The sequence below is a fragment of the Antechinus flavipes genome, chromosome 3 (assembly GCF_016432865.1).
Source record: "Antechinus flavipes isolate AdamAnt ecotype Samford, QLD, Australia chromosome 3, AdamAnt_v2, whole genome shotgun sequence".
NCBI classification, from domain to species: domain Eukaryota; kingdom Metazoa; phylum Chordata; class Mammalia; order Dasyuromorphia; family Dasyuridae; genus Antechinus; species Antechinus flavipes.
In genome coordinates, this window is record NC_067400.1 from 427,387,543 (window position 1) to 427,405,640 (window position 18,098).

Genomic DNA, 18,098 nt, shown 5'->3' on the forward strand with positions numbered 1-18,098 from the left:
ATCAAAGTCAAGATCTTTAGCAAAGACTGACAATTTTAAGTCATGAAATTGGCCATCTCTGTGATTTTCAATGAATTCACATTGAAACCATATGCATTCACATTTTATCAATGACTTCTGAGGAGTCAAAGTTATTAGGCAATATCCCTAGAGATATTATATGAGAAGTTGGTTTTTATTGAGTATTAATTTCTAAAGAATTTTATTATATTCAATTTCTATGTAAGATATAAATAAAACATATCTGGGGTATATAATTTTTATTATTATAAAAACCAGACTTTTCTGTGTTTTATATAAAGCATTGTTATAAAATACACAAAAATATGAAAAGAAAGATAAAATTAAAATGATTGCTTAGTATTATCTTTAGTGTCTAATTTTAATTTTGTATTTTTATCAAGATAAAATCCAGGGGCTAACTGCCCTAGGAAACTATTTCTCTTATCAACTTGACATATAAATATAAAGATGTGTTAATTGGAGAGCTAAGTTTGATTTTTAATAAACTTGTATTTTCTATTATGTGATCAGTATTTTCCCCTTCTAGTTCATCTTACATATATCATTGGCAGTCAGTTCCCTAAAATACTGTCCTTTTAAAATTATTTCACTAATCAAAAAGTTTCAGTAGTTTCTCATTCCTTAATTAAATCTGTATTTTTTTTTATCAATTTTAGATTCCCTCCAACTCATTCATATTTTCCCATACTAAATGACTCTTATCCATGTCCTCCTATAAGTTTTATATAAAAAGTTCAACCCAATGTTCTAGAGGCTTTCCTTGCCTTTTTCTAATATCTTAAAAAAACCTGAAATATATTTTTTAAAGATATTAGAAAAAGGGAAGGAAAGCTCTGACCATGTAACTAACACATCTGTTTTGACTACATATTTTCCTAAAGACATCTTCTTTTTGAAATTCTTTTTTTGTTATATATTGTAGCCTGCTTACAACCACCCCATTCTTTAAAGGGAAAAAAAAAGTTTGTACTTAAGGGGTCTTTTATTCAAGTCTGTCACAATCTAATCTGTCTTCTACTACTTTACAATTTTTGTTGTGTATTTTACATATGTATAACAATTATTTGTCAAATTAATAATAGCTAAGCTCCACAATTATGGATAATTTTTCTTCTAAATTTAAAATGTATTTCACTACAGGAAAAGTATTTTGGTTTTTAATTTTTTTTTCAATTAACAAAAATTATTTTTTTCACCTTTCTCTACCTTCTCACTATTAAAAAACAAAAACATTATAACAAATATACATCATAAACAAAAACAAAAAAACCAAATTCCTACATTGTCCATGTCCAAAAAATATGTCTCCTTCTTCACCCTGAATCCATCACTTTTCTGTTAAAAGCTGACTTCTGGAACCATGGTTGGTCACTGTGTTGATCAAACTCTTAGATTTTTCTAGGTTTGTTTTTAGTGTTCTTATTACTGTTTAAATTGTTCTCCTTATTCTGTTCACTTCTCTCTGGATCAGTTCATCCATGTATTTCCAGGTTTCAAAGAAATTGAGAGACTATATCTTCATATATGTATTCCACTCTCCCACCCCTCCCACTCCCAGTACATTTATTTTTCTATTGACAAAAGATACTTTGATGGAAAACAAGTTTTTAATAACCAAATGCCTTGCATTCTTTTGAAAGTATGTCTTCTCAAGAAGGAGGGAGAAAGAATGAGGGAGAGAATTTGAACTCAATTTCTTTTTTTAATTGCCAAAAATTGTTTTTACCTTATTTAGGAAAAAAAATATTTAATAAAAAGGTGTGAAGATGAATTTCCCCCACTTCATTATAGCTTTTGAACTCTGAGATAGCAGGAAACCTAGATTTGAAACATTTCAAACTCATGCTTGTGAGCATATGTGAGCACTTAGCACAGAATCTATAAGAGAAAACTAAAAGTGATATTTATACAAAACAAAAAGTGATCATTATAAATAGAGGAGGGCATTCAGAAACTATTGGTTCAAATGCTATTTCTGGGTTTTCTGTGGACTTCAATTATCCAAGCTATTCCTGTCCTCTTTTTATGAATAATTGAACACTAGCTGTGGTATTTTCCACTGTAATGTAAAACCAATCATATAAAATATTAATTTCGTTTCCTAAAAGGGTAGTTGAGTCATGCATCTTTCTTAATGGTGTACATCATTGGAGGTTTTAAAACAATGAAGAAATACATCTACATACCACTAGATTTCCAATCACCATGACCATCATGAAGACAGTAAGACACATGGTTTGGCCTGCCACCTCCATACAGTCCCACATGGTCTCTATCCATTCTCCACACAGCACCCGGAACACAATCAGGAAGGAATGGAAGAAGTCATGCATGTGCCAGCGTGGCAGTTCACAGTCATTGGAGATCTTGCAGACACATTCTTTGTAGCTCTTGCCAAAGAGCTGCATGCCGACCACAGCAAAAATGAAGACAATGATGGCCAGTACTAAGGTCAGGTTTCCCAGAGCCCCGACTGAGTTACCAATGATCTTTATCAGCATATTCAACGTGGGCCAAGATTTTGCCAACTTGAAAACTCGAAGCTAAGGGAAAAAAGCATTTAAAAAAAAAAAAAACTGTTACTGTGACTAATTAAGTTCTGTTCCTCACTCATATCTAGATCTTTTGGGAAATGGATTATTGGTATGTTTTCCCATTAGTGGCTACTGAATATATTACCTCTGTTCCTTGTTTGTTTCCTTGTTATTTTGGTCCATGTACTGAAAAGAAACAAGGTGCTATAGAAAACTTAGTAGATCTATAGTCAGGAAAGAGCTGGGTTTGAATTCTGCTCCTTATGCTTAATGATTTTGAGATCACAAGAAAGTCAGTTATTCACTTTCAGTCTCAGTTTTTTCTTCTGTAAAATGGGGATAATAGTACTTACCTTATAGTTTTGTTGATGGATCAATTGAGAGAATATACATGAAACACTTTACAAATCTTTATATATATAATGTTTGTGTATATGCACATATGTACATGAATATGTACATGAAAATTTATTTCTGGAGTAATTATGGTTTTTGAAGTATGAAGTAATTATTTCTATATCTACTATTTTAATAATTTAAATATATTTTCAATAATATTTCAATTTCAGCAGCACTCTACAATGAGCTTACTTCTTTGAGGACAGGACAATGTTGCTATATATTAATATGAGAAACCCAGTAGCTTGCTAGACCTTGTTTTTACATCTCCATTCAACTATGTCATCTTCCTCTTAAATCATTCCCTTCTCCTTCCTTCCTATTTCAACAGGCCATGTATCCTCTATCCTTTGGAACCTCTGCTATAATTCTAAAAAAAATCCTTTTCATATACAACTTTTTCCTTTTATGCTCTTCAGTTATCTTGAACTCTCATAAACTTTGCACTATCAGGAGATACTGTCTCTTACTACCATCTAAAATATAGGTTGATCATCTTATGCCCCTGACATATTGGACCAGGGGGAAAAAGAGGAAAAATAATATTATTTGCTCCTTGTTGACATTTTCAAAGCGTAATTCTACTAATATCACACAGGAGCCTTTTCTTCACTAAAGGTCTCTATATCTGTTTATCATATCTGGTACAAATCCTTAGTGTAATAGATTTGCCTTCTTTCTCAAGGAACAGAGTATCTGGCTCACTCTTCTTCCCACTGCCTCTTCTGTCTTCATATTTTGGAACTTCAGTAAAAATGTTGATGTCTCCCTCCTTCAATAACCTGCCAATTATTTTTGACTTCCATGACCTACATTTTCAGCCCCACCTCAATTATTCAGAAGTAGCCACAGCTTACATCTCATTGCCACCTATAGCTATGCCAACTGCACAATCATGAACTCTTGATATTCACTTCCATGATCATAAGTATCCTTATTTTCCCATACCCCTCTGCCTCATTTCTCCTAAACATTTCCTCTGAACTCAATGCAATCTTCATTTTCTCCATCCTTTTCTGTTCTTCTGAAGCATCACCCTTGCTTTCTTCCTTTCACATTCTCAATCCATTTAATCTATGTGCATCTGCACTGTTCCTTGATCTTGGGTCCATCACTTGCTCTAATGATTCTCAAGCCTTTCTAATTCTCAGCCATGGGTTACTTCCATCATCCACCTTTTCTGTTTCTACTCTAGTACTGCTTAATGTTACCAAATAAAGTTATCCAACAGTGTTAAATGGATTTATGATAAATTTATATTTTTTAATGTCAACTGCTACCACAGAAGAATGCTTTTATTTTTCTTGAGTCTTTATTTTCTTACAAGTACTAGCTGTTCCAAACATTAGTCTTCTCTTCTCGAGTTACCAACAACAATCTCCCTGCCCCTCAAACAAAATACCTGCCACATACTTTACCAAGAAATTGAGGACATTCAGCATTCTCATTTGTATCTTACTCAGTACTTCAAAAGTTCTCTATATGGCCTCATTCTCTCCTCCTCTTTTAAGGTCCCTGAAATAGAGGTGGCCCTTCTATTTGCCAAGACCAAGCTTTATACTTGTAATGATCTTCTCTAAAATGCAATATTTTCTGGGAGTAGGTTTCTTGGGGGGGCTTCTGGAGGCAGCCTTAGTTTCAGTTCAGAGTAATCACCCCAAATGCAGTCAGATGTTAAAGTCCACATCCTTTATTGTCTCCTTCAAATTCTTGTCTCCTTCCTGGGGCCTGGTTAGCTTTCTTAGAGGCCTATCTCTCTCCTTGGTTCCTAGAGCTCCTGCCACTAGTCCTTTGCCTCTGCCAGCTTCAGCCTCTCCTCCTCCGAATGTCTCCAGCCAGCGCAAAGCGGGAAAATGGAATCAATCTGTCTCCTCCTCCAAGAGTGGGCTTGCCCTTTCTGACTTCTGAATGTCCCAGACTGAATCCTGGTTGAGGCTCCTAGCTTATATATGCTCTCTTAAAGGTGTGAATTTTGTAGAACTCTAATAAGTACTAAGTACATTAGTGAATTGCAGAACTGTTAAGTACCATGCTAAATTATATAACTGACTTAGCACCTTGTAAAAATCCTAACATATACTAGTGCCTTTGATCTCATGTCCCCTTTCTCCTTTGGGAGCTTTCTTTTCCCTCTTTTGCTCATGCTCTTCCATCTTTAATCTCTCCCTGTTTACTGGATTCATTCCCTACAAATATGGCCTCACTACTTAAAAGCAAAAACAAGAGAGAAATCCTTCACTTGACAGCCATTTCAGAAGATATAATTTTTTATCCTCCATTTCATAGTCAAATTGTGGCAAAGTTGGTTAGACTCATGGCTCCCACTTCTTTCCTACTCAATCACTCCTCATTTCTTGGTAATCTTGTTTCTGACTCTTGACTAAAATGGCTCTCTGCTAAGTTATTAATGATCTCTCAACTGAGATCAGATGGCCTCTTCTCTATATGCTCCGTAGCAGCATATAATTTGACTTCCTTGTGAATATTCTTTCCTGACTTAAGCCTTTCTGACAACATTTCTTGGTTCTCCTCCTCCCTATCTGATTGCTCCTTCTCAGCCTCATTTACTGGCTCATCATCCACCTCTGGATTTTTATCTATCTCTTATAATATATCTCTAATATGAATATCCTTCTAGATTCTCTCCTAGTCTCTCCTGTGTTTTCTTTCTATACGTGCTTCCTTGGTGATTTTATCTGCTTCCATGGCTTCGTTTCTATGCAGATGATTCTCAAAACTTTATTTTTAACAATAATCTAACTCAGAACATCTAATTCTATTTTTCCAATTGCAAAATAAACACCCCAACTTTTCTGTTCAAGTAACCATAGTTTACAGCTCTTACAACTTTGGAGTTATCCTTGATTCTTCTCTCTGATTTCATAATCCAATCAGCTGTCAAATTTTGTTGATTGTACCTCTACAACATTTCTCACATCTAATTACTCTTCCCTATTTCAGGATCCTGTAATTTCATTTGTACTGATGGCCAAAACATAACTCCCAAATCCATATCTTTTCTAAACTTCTTTCTTCATGCCAAAAGTACTATCATCCTTCCATTCACCCAGATTCATAGCTAGACATTATCTTCCATACCTAACTTTCCTTTATCCTAAATATATACTCTGTTTTCAAATCTTATTGTTTCTACCTCCACAACATCTCTTGCACAAATCCCCTTATTTCCACTCAACCTAGCTCAGGCCATTATCATTTCTCATCTGGAATATTGCAATGTCTTCCTAATTTGTCTCCTTGCTAAAAGTATCTCTCTCCAATCCATTTTCTACATAGATAGCAAGGTAACTTTCCTAAAATGCTGATTTGAGCAAATCAGCTCCCCATTTCCTATCTCAGTAAACTCCAGTAGCGCCCTACTATCACTAGGATACAATATAAAGTTATCTGTTTGACATTTAAATTCTTAAAGGCCCAACTGCTTATATATTTCCTGCAATAAAACCAGAAGAGGATTTGATGAATTTATGATCAATAAAGGAATTCTTGCACAATCTGGAAATGACTAAAAAGTTCAGTCATGTATATTTTAAAGCTTGTTTACTGATTATTTCTCAGATCCAGAAATGTTTTAAAAATATTAAAATGTAAACAACAGAAGGTAAAATACAAATAACTTTTAATCCATAAAAAAAGTCTCAGATATACTTTGTTTTAATTTCCAGCTATATTTTCCAAAAGTTTCATTTTACTAAAGGATTAATATCTATATGTCCCTACTTTGTCAGGATATTTTTTCAATAATTTAGTCAACTATTAGAAGTATATAAATTGCTACCTACTAGTATGTTAGAGACTTTGTATTAGCTCTTTCAGGTCACTAAAATATCATTTACAATTAAGTAACAGCAATAATTTTTTTTCATAAATGTCAGAAGGATCAGTTTAATGTTGAATCATATGTATATCAAATATTTATCAAAGTTAATTTAGTCCTAGAAAATAATTAACACACTAAAAACATTTGGCTGAATATGTGTACCAAGTCATGGGCTCAGTATAGTGAATTTATACTCTTAAAATCAAATCAATCAATTATTTAGCCATAGGATATAGGCAACAATCATTTCTAAATTGAGCTGGAATTCTTTTATTATACTTCAATTCCCTATCTTCTCTTCTGACTTCAGGTTCTCTTTCCAGTTAATTTTCAAATTAGAGCTACCATATCCTGGAGAAAAGAACAACAGAAACCTTTATTTTGACAAAAAAAAAAAAAAAGGGGAGGGGATCCTAAATTGATCTTGCCACTAGAATTTGAAACCAATTGTCTTGAAGATAAAATATGCACAAGAACATTGTTTATCAAGGACCAAGAAAATTCAGAAAAGAAAAAATTTACCAAAATCTACCCTCCATAAAACCCACAAAAATTTAATGAGAATTTTGGAGGCATAATTAATTTAATGACTTCTTCCTCCCTCCATTATTAACAGGCCCATAAACTTAAGCCATTGTTTTAAATACAAAAGGAAAATATCATTTTCTAAAATGAAAAAAAAAATCCCATTGAAGTTCATCTGAGAATTTTTAACTATATACTTGAAAATAAAGCTATAGGTAACAGCTATTAGTGAAGTTCAATTTTCCATCTTATGATAGATATTTTAATATTCTATATAGAACATCATTGCTTAAAAGTAAAGATCCATTAATAATAAAATTATATAAAAATTAAAAATATAACACAATTTTTTGTCACCATTAAATATAAGCAATTCATTTACCAGTCTGAATGATCTGAGTACAGAAAGTCCTTCTACATTTGCCAGGCCAAGCTCCATTAAACTAAGGCTGACAATTAAACCGTCAAAAATATTCCAGCCTTCTTGGAAATAATAATAGGGGTCCATGGCAATTATCTTGAGAAACATTTCTGCTGTGAAGATTCCAGTAAAAACCTAAGAGAAAAATGTAGATTACTACATTAATATCACTGAAAGCCTTTCAAGATTACAAATGTTCTGAAATTACAATAGACACATAATATATGTATTTTTAAAAATAGCACAGTACCTACTTATGAATGCACATTGAATTATATGAATTCAAATATGAACCTGAAAAATCCAATTAGTATTTTGAAATACTCTTAAGTTTATCAAGTGAAAAGTGAGATAAACAGAGTAGCTTAGTAAGTAGAGTACTAGCCTCTGAGAGCTTGGAAGACCTGCATTCAAGACCTGCCATTTAGTTTATTGTCTGTGATCAAGTCACCTGACCTCTTAGGGCTCCAGGCAATTTTCTAAAACTAAAATTTGAAGAAAAGGTGCTAATTTGTATTGATAGAGGATTTCTCTACACCAGTGTTCCTTTCTTCCTGAGATCCCAGTATATTGATGAAATCACAGGTCTAACAGAAAAAAGGGGAAAATTTAAAAAGGCAAACTATTAACTATTAACCAAAAATATCAAACTATTAATAAAAAGGACAGTCATTTTGTCCTTTACTTAGTTTAATGTTTCAACCAAATTTGTCTTTTTGTTATTCCTCACACATGAGGAATTTCATTACTTATCTCCATGCTTTTGGACAGATCATTTGTCTTAATATTTCTTTCTCATATCTTCCTCTAGAGAGAGGTTGATGATGTAGTGGATAGAGCTCTGGGCCTGAAGTCAAGAAGATCTGAGTTTAAAGCCAGTATTATATACTTTCTAGCTTTGTGATCCTGGGCATTTAACTTCCATTTGCCTCAGTTTCCTTAACTGTAAAATGGGAATAATAATAGTACCTATCTCTCAGAATTTTGTGAGGATCAAATGAGAAAATATTCATAAAGTGCACATTGTCTGGCACATTTAATATTTCTTTTCTTTCGTTCATTCTTTCCTTCCTTCCTTCCTCATCACCGTGGTATTCCCCCTATGATATAGATACATCTTGTGTTAGTCATCCATGTCCTTCCTTAAGTTCACCATAAGTGGTCAAGTCAAAATATTAAAGATCTTCCTCATATTTTCTTAATATTATGAAGGTACCAATGGAGTAATGGGCTAGTCATCAGTTATCTATCTAGCAACAACAGAAAAAATTGTGTAAATGGCTAATCCAACTGCATATCTGAATAATGAACACTATTCCTTTATAGATGTTAAGCCAAGTTCTTTTGAGTGATTATGAATCTTATTTAGGAGATATTCCAGTGTTCCATATGCTATCAACACAATGCCATCTCTCAACATGAATAATTGGAGGATCTAAGCATCAGTTGAGATTTTTTTCTACCATTAAGATTCTGCATTAAATTTCTTCCATGGCATATATATATAGATATAGATAGATAATACATATAAACCTATTTCATACTTTGCTTGACATAAGCACTCAGAGGATCCATTAAATTAGATTTTCTTTCCTATTGTTCCTTTTAAAGTATCTTGTTTATTTTTGGTATATGTATGAGAAATATCTTGTGAAGGAGAACCTTTGGCAGTAATGATGACTCTACTCAATCAAATGATATTTATAATTAACAAAAATCAAAAGGTGAAATCTATTATGAAATATCACTTGCAAAACCAGACTATTTTCTAATAACTTCTTTCATTGATGTGCCATTGATATGCATATATCTTATTTTCAAGCTTATTTTACATAAATAGGAAAGGAAACACATATTAATATTCTTTTGGTCACCTTTCAGAGGCAGTAATAAATCATTAGATTTTTTCCATCCATACCCTCCTTCAGTTACTTATAAAATATATTCAAAAATTCCCTCACAATTATGTGATCTCCAACATAGATCTTCTCTGGGCCGCTTAGGTCTAATATAGTTCTTTTTCTCATACTTATTCTCTTCAGTGCCCTTTCTGCCACCCCTATAAGCATTCAAGATTTAGGTGTCCAAATACAGTAACTCTACTGTTCTTGATATATAAAGGAACTAGTTATGAGAATCTTTGCAGATCTTTTCCTGTCTTCAGTCTGGTTATTGTCTTCTTTTCAGTTTCATCCTGAAATGCCTTTGGGATGACCTTATTTAAAGGGCTTTCATCAAAACTCTCTTAAACTTCACGACTTCTCTGTTTTGTGTGATGATCCTTCTTTCTCATCCTCTAAGATTTTAAGAGGCCAAGTTTATAGTCTTTGTGGCTGCTATATCTCTTTGTTTGATTAATAACTAGCATGGTTTTTCATGCCATTTCAGTTGTTTTTTATTGTGGCAATTAATGTACATTTGTTAAACTTTCCCAAAAAACTGTCAAATTTTTTATAGATTAGTTTGTCTCTATTGACTTAATTTTTTTTTTAATGTTTAAATGGAATTGAAGTATTTTAACTGAATATATTTTTTTCATTTTTATTTATTCTTTATTATTAATTTTTATCTTTGCTCTAATAAACTGGTAGTAAGACTGCATCCAATCAGTAAGAACTCACATCTCAGTCATTTTTAGTCTGTTAAAATATAATTAATTTGCCTTTTTTGATGTTTGTCATGTTCAACACCTCTTCATTTTTTGAAGAAACTATTTATAGTATATAGACAAGGTTCTTTTCTATAGTATATAACCTTTTGGATTCTATTGTTCCTTATTCCTGAACCCCATGCTCTAACATAATTTTCCTCATTATCATGCATGTACTGACATCATGAAAGTATATATTGATTCAATTTGGAAGGCATTCCTAAAGATTTTTTCCCCCTATCTTCTTCAATAGCTATTAGTACATAGATTGCAATTATTTTCATGGTGTCTTTTTTTTCCCCAAATCTTTATCAAATACATTGTAATATGGGATAACAAAATATCCTGGAAAATGATATCTGGATAAATGATAAAAGTAGCTCCTGCATTTACCTCTCTAAGGAGAATCGTTCAGCCATTCTTCCACTGAGTTTCAATTTCCTTTTGTTTTCTGGTTTTTAGAGCAAAAATATCAAACTTGATATGATTTATTTACTCCAATAAAAAGTCCACTTATTAGTCACTGGACAAGATCTTTATACTTCATAACTAACAACTGCGTTAATGTTTATCACCCTTTACCCCCTTTCGCACTGCTTGGCCACTGTTACTGCATAGGAAGGGACTACATAGGACTAAGAGCCCTTTTGTATTTTTCTTTGTTGGTTACTCATGGGTTACTCTGATCATATAACTTATCTCCAGGTTACCAGGCGAATACTGAAGTCCCTATCCATACTGGGCAAGGGTAGTACTCCTGGGAAAGCAGACATATTCTGTTGCCAATGACATACACAAAACTATACCAACATAAAGAAAACAAGCAGTTCTTCATGTCATAGGAATAGTCTTCAAGAACTGAAAATTCCCTTTGTGCTACAATGAAGTGAAGGAGTAGGACTTTGAGGAGAGTAGGGAATACCAATGAATAAGGACCTATTTGCACACACCAAGACATTGAATCTATGCACAGGTAATCTTAGTGCTCTGTAGAAAACAAATCCAAATGAATGCATAATTCCTCAAAAAAATGGGAGATTCTTCAAGCTGTGATGCCTTTAAACTTGTTAAAGTTAATATTGCTGGGTTTGACATAGTCCCTACAAATTTGATTCCTTTCCAGAATCCTTTCCAAACAATAAGGAAACTTTCATTTTGAAAATTCTGAACTCTATTGTTTAGGAGGAAAGTACCCTGTAGGTGCTTCAACTCTCATCTCCTTAATTGTTCTATGAAGGACATTTTCTTTTGTGTCTTGAAATCAATAAAAAGATTCAACTTCTGCTACAAGATTACTCAAGCTTCATCAATTTTTAATTCTGTGAAAAATAATAGAGACACCAGTGAAAACTGTTAGAGACTACAAATACTCGAGGGAAAGAACAAAGAAGTCCTACTTTGATTCTATTTAGAATTAGTTAGAATACCTTTCTTAATTAGAGTTAGTTAGAATACCCTTCTTAAACAAAATCTGCAAGTTGGCAATGTCCTAAGGGTAGTCCTAAATCCAATTGAACATAATGGTAATAAAAAGGCAAAGAAAATGGAGGAAGCACCCTCAAATTCTTGAGATGTTTCCCATAGTCAGGATTCATAGGTGGTTTGAAAGAATTCAAAGAGATTCTCTTATAGTCACAAAAGACTTTATTTATGTAAAAGTGAAATGGATCAGACTCTGAGTGAGTTTGGTAATTAGTAAAAATTGGGAGAACTGATATACTGAAATTTTAGGCTTCAGTCAGCAGAGTTACAGTTTATTTGCATGGAGAGCAAGGTACAAATAGGGGAGGAGTCAGGATGTGTTTTTTAAGAAAGTATTGTTAATCAGGTAAGATGTCTCTAGGGTCCTCAAAATACGGCCCCGTGGGCCAGATGTGGCAGCTGAGGACGTTTAACCCCCTCACACACGGCTATGAAGTTTCTTTATTTAAAGGCCCACAAAACAAAGTTTTTGTTTTTACTATAGTCTGGCCCTCCAACAGTCTGAGGGACAGTGAACTGGCCCCCTATTTAAAAAGTTTGAGGACCCCTGGAAGACATGGTATGTACTTTGCTGATTCTAAAAGTTATAAATATACTCTATAGATGTGGCAATCCATTTTATTGATATTAATATTCTTTATTTTGCATCAAAATATGGATGAAATTATATGTTTCAATATCTCTGAATAAAGCTACCATGATAACTATAGTTATATCTTTATTTAAATAATAAATATCATAGGGATGGATGTATTGGAATGTAAAATATAGGATAGCTTATAGACTATATACTATATAATTACACAGTTTCTACTAGAAAAGAATTAGCAAATATTCCTGATTGAGGATAGGTTCCAAAAATGAGTCAGGAAACAATAAATAAACATCAGGATTTTCTTAGTAAGATCAAATCACCAGTCTCAAATTACATATCCTTAAGGAAATGTGAGAACTTGTGGATGTGACTGCTGAGCCCTTATCAAGTGATTTCTGAAAAGTTACATAAAACTGGTAAAGAGATATCAGAATAGAAAAAGAAAAACATTGCACAGTTGATGAACTTTTAACGGCAAAAAACTGTTAAGTACTACAGATGAATTCAAGAAATTGGCTCAAAAGAATAAGGTAAAAAAAAATGTCTATTATAGTAGTTTGGAAAAAAAAAACATAGATAAATATGTATGGAGGAATTGCATGTAATTAACTTATTGAATTGCTTGCTATCTAGGGGAAGGGATGGAAGGAAGAGAAGGAAGAAATTTCAAACACTGGGTTGTGCAGGGGTGAATGTTGAGGGTAATCTATGTGTGTGTTTTGAAAATAAAAAGCCTTAATTAAAAAAAAAATGAGAAGGAAAAAAAAAACATAGATGTTTTAGTAGTGATAAAGCTCATCATGAATTAGGGAGGTAACAATCACACTGTGTTGTGTTGTAGTCATATAAGATCAAGATTATCTTTAGTTCTGAAGCTATTTTCAGAAGAATTCTGAAAAATTTGAGAACATCCAGAATAAGACAGACACTACAGTGAAGGGCCTTGAGATTATACTATACAAGTATTATTGAGAAACTAGGTGTATTTAGTTTGGAGAAAAGAAGATTTAAGGGTTACATGACTATGCATTCAGCTATTTGAAGGGCTATCATTTGGAAAAGAAATTTGAATTGTTCTTTTTATTCCAGAGGACAGACCTAGACAAGGAAGTTGCAGATCGGCAGATTAAGGCTTGATAAAAAGAAAAACTTTCTTTCAAGAGCTGTCCAAAAATATAGTGGATTGCTTCAGAGGAGTTGTCTGCTCACTAGAGATTCTCAAGGAAATGCTCAATTACCACTCAGTGGCTATGTTGTAAAGAGGATTCTTGTTTAGGCAAAAGTTGGACTAGACAGTTCCATGATTTCTTACAACTTTAAGATTATGTGATTCAATGATTCATGAGAGGTATATTTTTGTTATAATAAAATAATAATGATCATGATGATGATAAATAGCTCACATTTATATAGTGTTTACTGCATGCTAAACATCATACTGAGGGCTTAATATTATTATCACATTTGATCCTCACACCAATCCTGGGAAGTGGGTGTTGTTATTATTCTAATTTTACAGATGAGGAAACTGAGACAGACAGCAGTTAAATGACTTGTCCAATGTCTGAGGTTGGGTTTGAATTAAGATCTTCTTGACTCTAGGCTCCACCTGCCCCTACAACATTTTGGTAATACCATATTTTCATTGCTTTATATCCTGTAATTACTTTAATTTGATGATTTTAAAATATAGCAAACATATATACTAAATATAATTTATACACATACTTAACCTATATTGGATTGCTTGCTGTCTAAGGGATGGGGGAGGGAGAGAGTGTGGGAGAAAAATTTGGGACAAAAGGTTTTGCAAAAGTGAATCTTGAAAACTATCTTTGCATGTCTTTGGAAAAATAAAGTACTATTAAAAATAACTCATTGTGAATCCATAAGCCTTATAATAAATGATTTCTTTAAAAAAAGCTGAATATGTATGCATATAAAATTTAACAAAATATGCAATTATCATGAGCAAGACCAGAACAAGATCTGCCCAAGAGTCCAGAAAATTGTACTTTCTCCTATGACAAAAACTCCAAGAATCCTTCATTCTCAGGGAGACAAAATGCAAATTATTAAGTTATTACCCATACAAAAAGATTTATAGACTAAAATTTGCTATACAAATAAAATAGATAAATTAAATTTTTATGACCACCACATCACAACAAATTATTTATGACCACCACAATCACCTTGATTTAAATTAAAAAAAAAAAAGGGATTTATATAATCCTGATATACACATGAGAATTACATGATAGCTTAGACTTTGGCCAGATGACTATTTCATTGTATTAGCCCACAGTACTTGTCTTTTTTCTTTTTCTTTTTTTTTTTCATTCACTCCATTTTACTTCAATGTGTAATCTACTTGTTAAAATTTTTCCCTGTTCTTCCATGTTCAGTTCAAAAGTTATTTTCTCCACGAAACCTCTTTTATCACTATAGCCAGCTATTCTCTTTCCCATTTTTGACCTCTACCATATTGTTTACATCTTTCTCTTATAGAATTTATGATTATCCTTCATTATGGTATTTTGCTTTTATCATCATCTTGTCAAATCATAAGCTTCTTGAGAGCACAAACTTATTTTTCTTTATTAAATGGCCATAGGACACCTAGCTCAGTGGCTTATAAATAGTAAATTTCAATTAATATTTGTTGAAGAGATGAACGAATAAATCCAAATTTACCTACATCTATTTGTCCTGAAATAGCTCCTAAATGAATTCACCTACTACAATTCACACTTTCTTTGAACTTCTATTGTATTTACAAGTATCTCACAATTGAGCATGTAATCTTTCTGTCTTTTCTGTAGTTTTACCTTCCCAGCTAGCACCATAAGCTAATATAAATACAATGTCCTTTCTTTCATTCTAAGTAAAATCTGTTACAATAGAAGTGATTTGTTGATTTCATTGACTTTAAACTTGATACTGTTGGATTTGCATATGCTACAAAAAAATTAGCTAAAACTGAAATTTATCTGTTTGGTCTTCATTAAAGAAACTTAACCATATCAGTATAAAATACTTATTTTAAAAAATCAATAAGCTTTAGCCTAGAAATATATAGTTTTTAGAAAAAAAGATTTAGTAATATTAAAGAAAGAAGGTGGTTATTTCAGAGACAAGGAGCTTGATTTACATTATGGTCAAATTTTGTGATATGTTCATATAACTTTCTTTTAATTTATATGTATGTACATGCACAAATGTCAAGTTTAGAGTTATGTGAAGATTTAATGGACCCATTATGTAAGTAACTGCCTTCTTTTTGATATACATTTATTCTACCAATAAATAATTAATTACTGTGTTCAAAGACCATATCCCCACCATGATGAGCATAATATCATACATTTCATTTTTTAAAAACATAATAATAATTAAGGAAACATATATTCTTAGAATGAATAGAAATAAGAATCCATACAATATGATTCTTTGTCCACCACCTACTCCTTCAGAGCCTAACAAGTGACTTTTGAAACTTACTTAAATGAATAAGATGTGGGAAGATCTTACTTTGTAAGCAAGTGTAGACATGCTCTAATGAAAATGTCCTAAGTTTTGTAAGAATTTTTAGTAACATAACTATTTCCTCAGGAATTAGTAATTACCTATATAATTATGAAGCAATTTACTTCCATTCCTAATTGAGGAGTATGTTATTTAAAAATCTTTGACTTTGCAAATACATTTTGCAAATAAATTTAATTTTAAACTTTTTTTGCTCTCACAAGTATAACTGTTCAGCTATGACAGTAATCTCAAATTTTATTTGAACCTAAAGAATAAATAATGGGATTTAGTAGGGCATTAGTATTTTCTTTTAAAGTAAAAAGGTGCACTCATTAGTCTTACCAGGTTTCCTACATAAAGAACCCCACTAAACTGTTCAGTCATAGGATAATGTTCCATGGCCATGAATAGAGTATTCAAGACAATGCAGATGGTAATTGCCAGGTCAACAAATGGGTCCATCACAATGAGACTGACGATGTGCTTCACTTTTAGCCATGGTTCACAGCAATCCCAGATCAAACATGTGTTAGCGAATTTATACCAACATGGTGGGCATTTCTGTCTGGATTCTTCAAGTTCTGGAAGAAAAAGGGAAGAATATTCATAACCATAGTACTCAAAATGTTTCATGTTAAACTGCCTTTGGTTTAAAACTTAAGGGAAAAAAAACTAAAATGAAATGATGGGCCAATAATATGGCTATTTTACCTACTAAGACCTCAGCCAATGAGATTAAAGCAATTTGGAATTAAGATAGATATTGTGGCAATCTCATATATTAATGTGTAGTGCATATGGGTCAGTAATATTTGATATAATTTGCAAGTTCCAAATTGGAGAATTTATGATTTCCACCCGCAATCTTCAACTGTCAGAAAATAATTTTCATTTTTTGGAACAAAAAAATGAAACTATGTAGTATTTATGTTATGGGTAAGTGCAGGATGTTCTGTTTTAGATTATTGCTCATAAGGAATATTTACTCACAGAAATTATGCTAAAACTTCACTAATGATCTGAAATCTCTTATTCTTAAATGAGAACATGCTTATTTGTTCTTTAAAATGAGACAATATCTGCTGCAATATGCCAAAGTCAGAAACCCACAAATCAGGTCTGTAAGATGGATTTGCACATTAAGCTTTCCAAACCTCTCTCTCCCCCACCACACACGTACTTTTCACATTTCATTGCTAACTAAAGACCACAAGAAATGATGGAAATATCAAGCACTTAGAAGTCTATATGTCTCCATTATTAATATAGATTGTTGGGGCATTAATTAGCTCATTAATCGTCTCTTAAATTATATGATATGGTTTTCACCTCTGCTTTATAAAATCTTTTAAAAGATTGCTCCCTCTTCAAATATCACCTTTTACATGAAGCCTTTCCTTATCTCCTTAGCTACTTGCTACCTGATGTATACTTAATATATGCCTTTGTAAAACCTGTTTCAAAAACCTTCCTCACACAGACTATCAAAACCATTGCTTTCTCTTTAAGAAGCCAAGAAGCTAGGCATTTTAGTTTTAACTGTCATTAGAAGAGGTGTTTCTTTCTAGGAACTCAAGGAATTATGAGGATTTTGTAGAAAAGGCATAAAGAAAGAAGATGAGGGGAAATATCTTTCTTGTTGGAAATTTCAACTTATTTTATCAAGAAATAGTATAAAAATTTTTATGAAGAATCTTGAGAGAGATTATTAAGAATGAGGATTTGAAAAAATCAAGATAAATGTTCCTATCACATCTGTTGAGATACAGAGAGAATAAAGATAGATATAGCTTTCTTTGTGAAACTACTGTAACCATTTTCTTTTAAAGAAAAATTTTGTCACCTGAATTAACTAAATAGTGTGGGACTTTGTTCTCAGAAGTGAAGAAGCTTGAGGTGATTCTGTGACCATTCTTACAGCTAAAATATTGTACAAAAACAATAAAAATCTGTTTCTTTGACTCTGTATCACTAGGGTCAAGCATAGTGCCTGAAGCATAGTAAGTACTTATTATATGCTTGTTTACAGATTGATTGAATGGGAAGAAGGCCTACATCTAGTTTTAATTCTCTCCAATTTCTATATGTAATAGCTG

General features: G+C 32.4%; 1 protein-coding gene across 4 annotated transcripts in view; it reads right to left on the reverse strand.

The window, feature by feature from the left end:
- SCN2A (sodium voltage-gated channel alpha subunit 2) overlaps window positions 1-18,098 on the reverse strand; it is a 155,451-nt gene that overhangs the window by 57,942 nt on the left and 79,411 nt on the right. For all 4 annotated transcript variants that reach the window (XM_051986242.1, XM_051986246.1, XM_051986243.1 and 1 more), the window contains 3 exons: window positions 16,345-16,583; window positions 7,706-7,879; window positions 2,211-2,567 (listed from right to left, as the gene is read on the reverse strand). In XM_051986242.1, coding sequence (XP_051842202.1) covers window positions 2,211-2,567; window positions 7,706-7,879; window positions 16,345-16,583 — 770 coding nt within the window. The remainder of the gene's footprint in view (window positions 1-2,210; window positions 2,568-7,705; window positions 7,880-16,344; window positions 16,584-18,098) is intronic.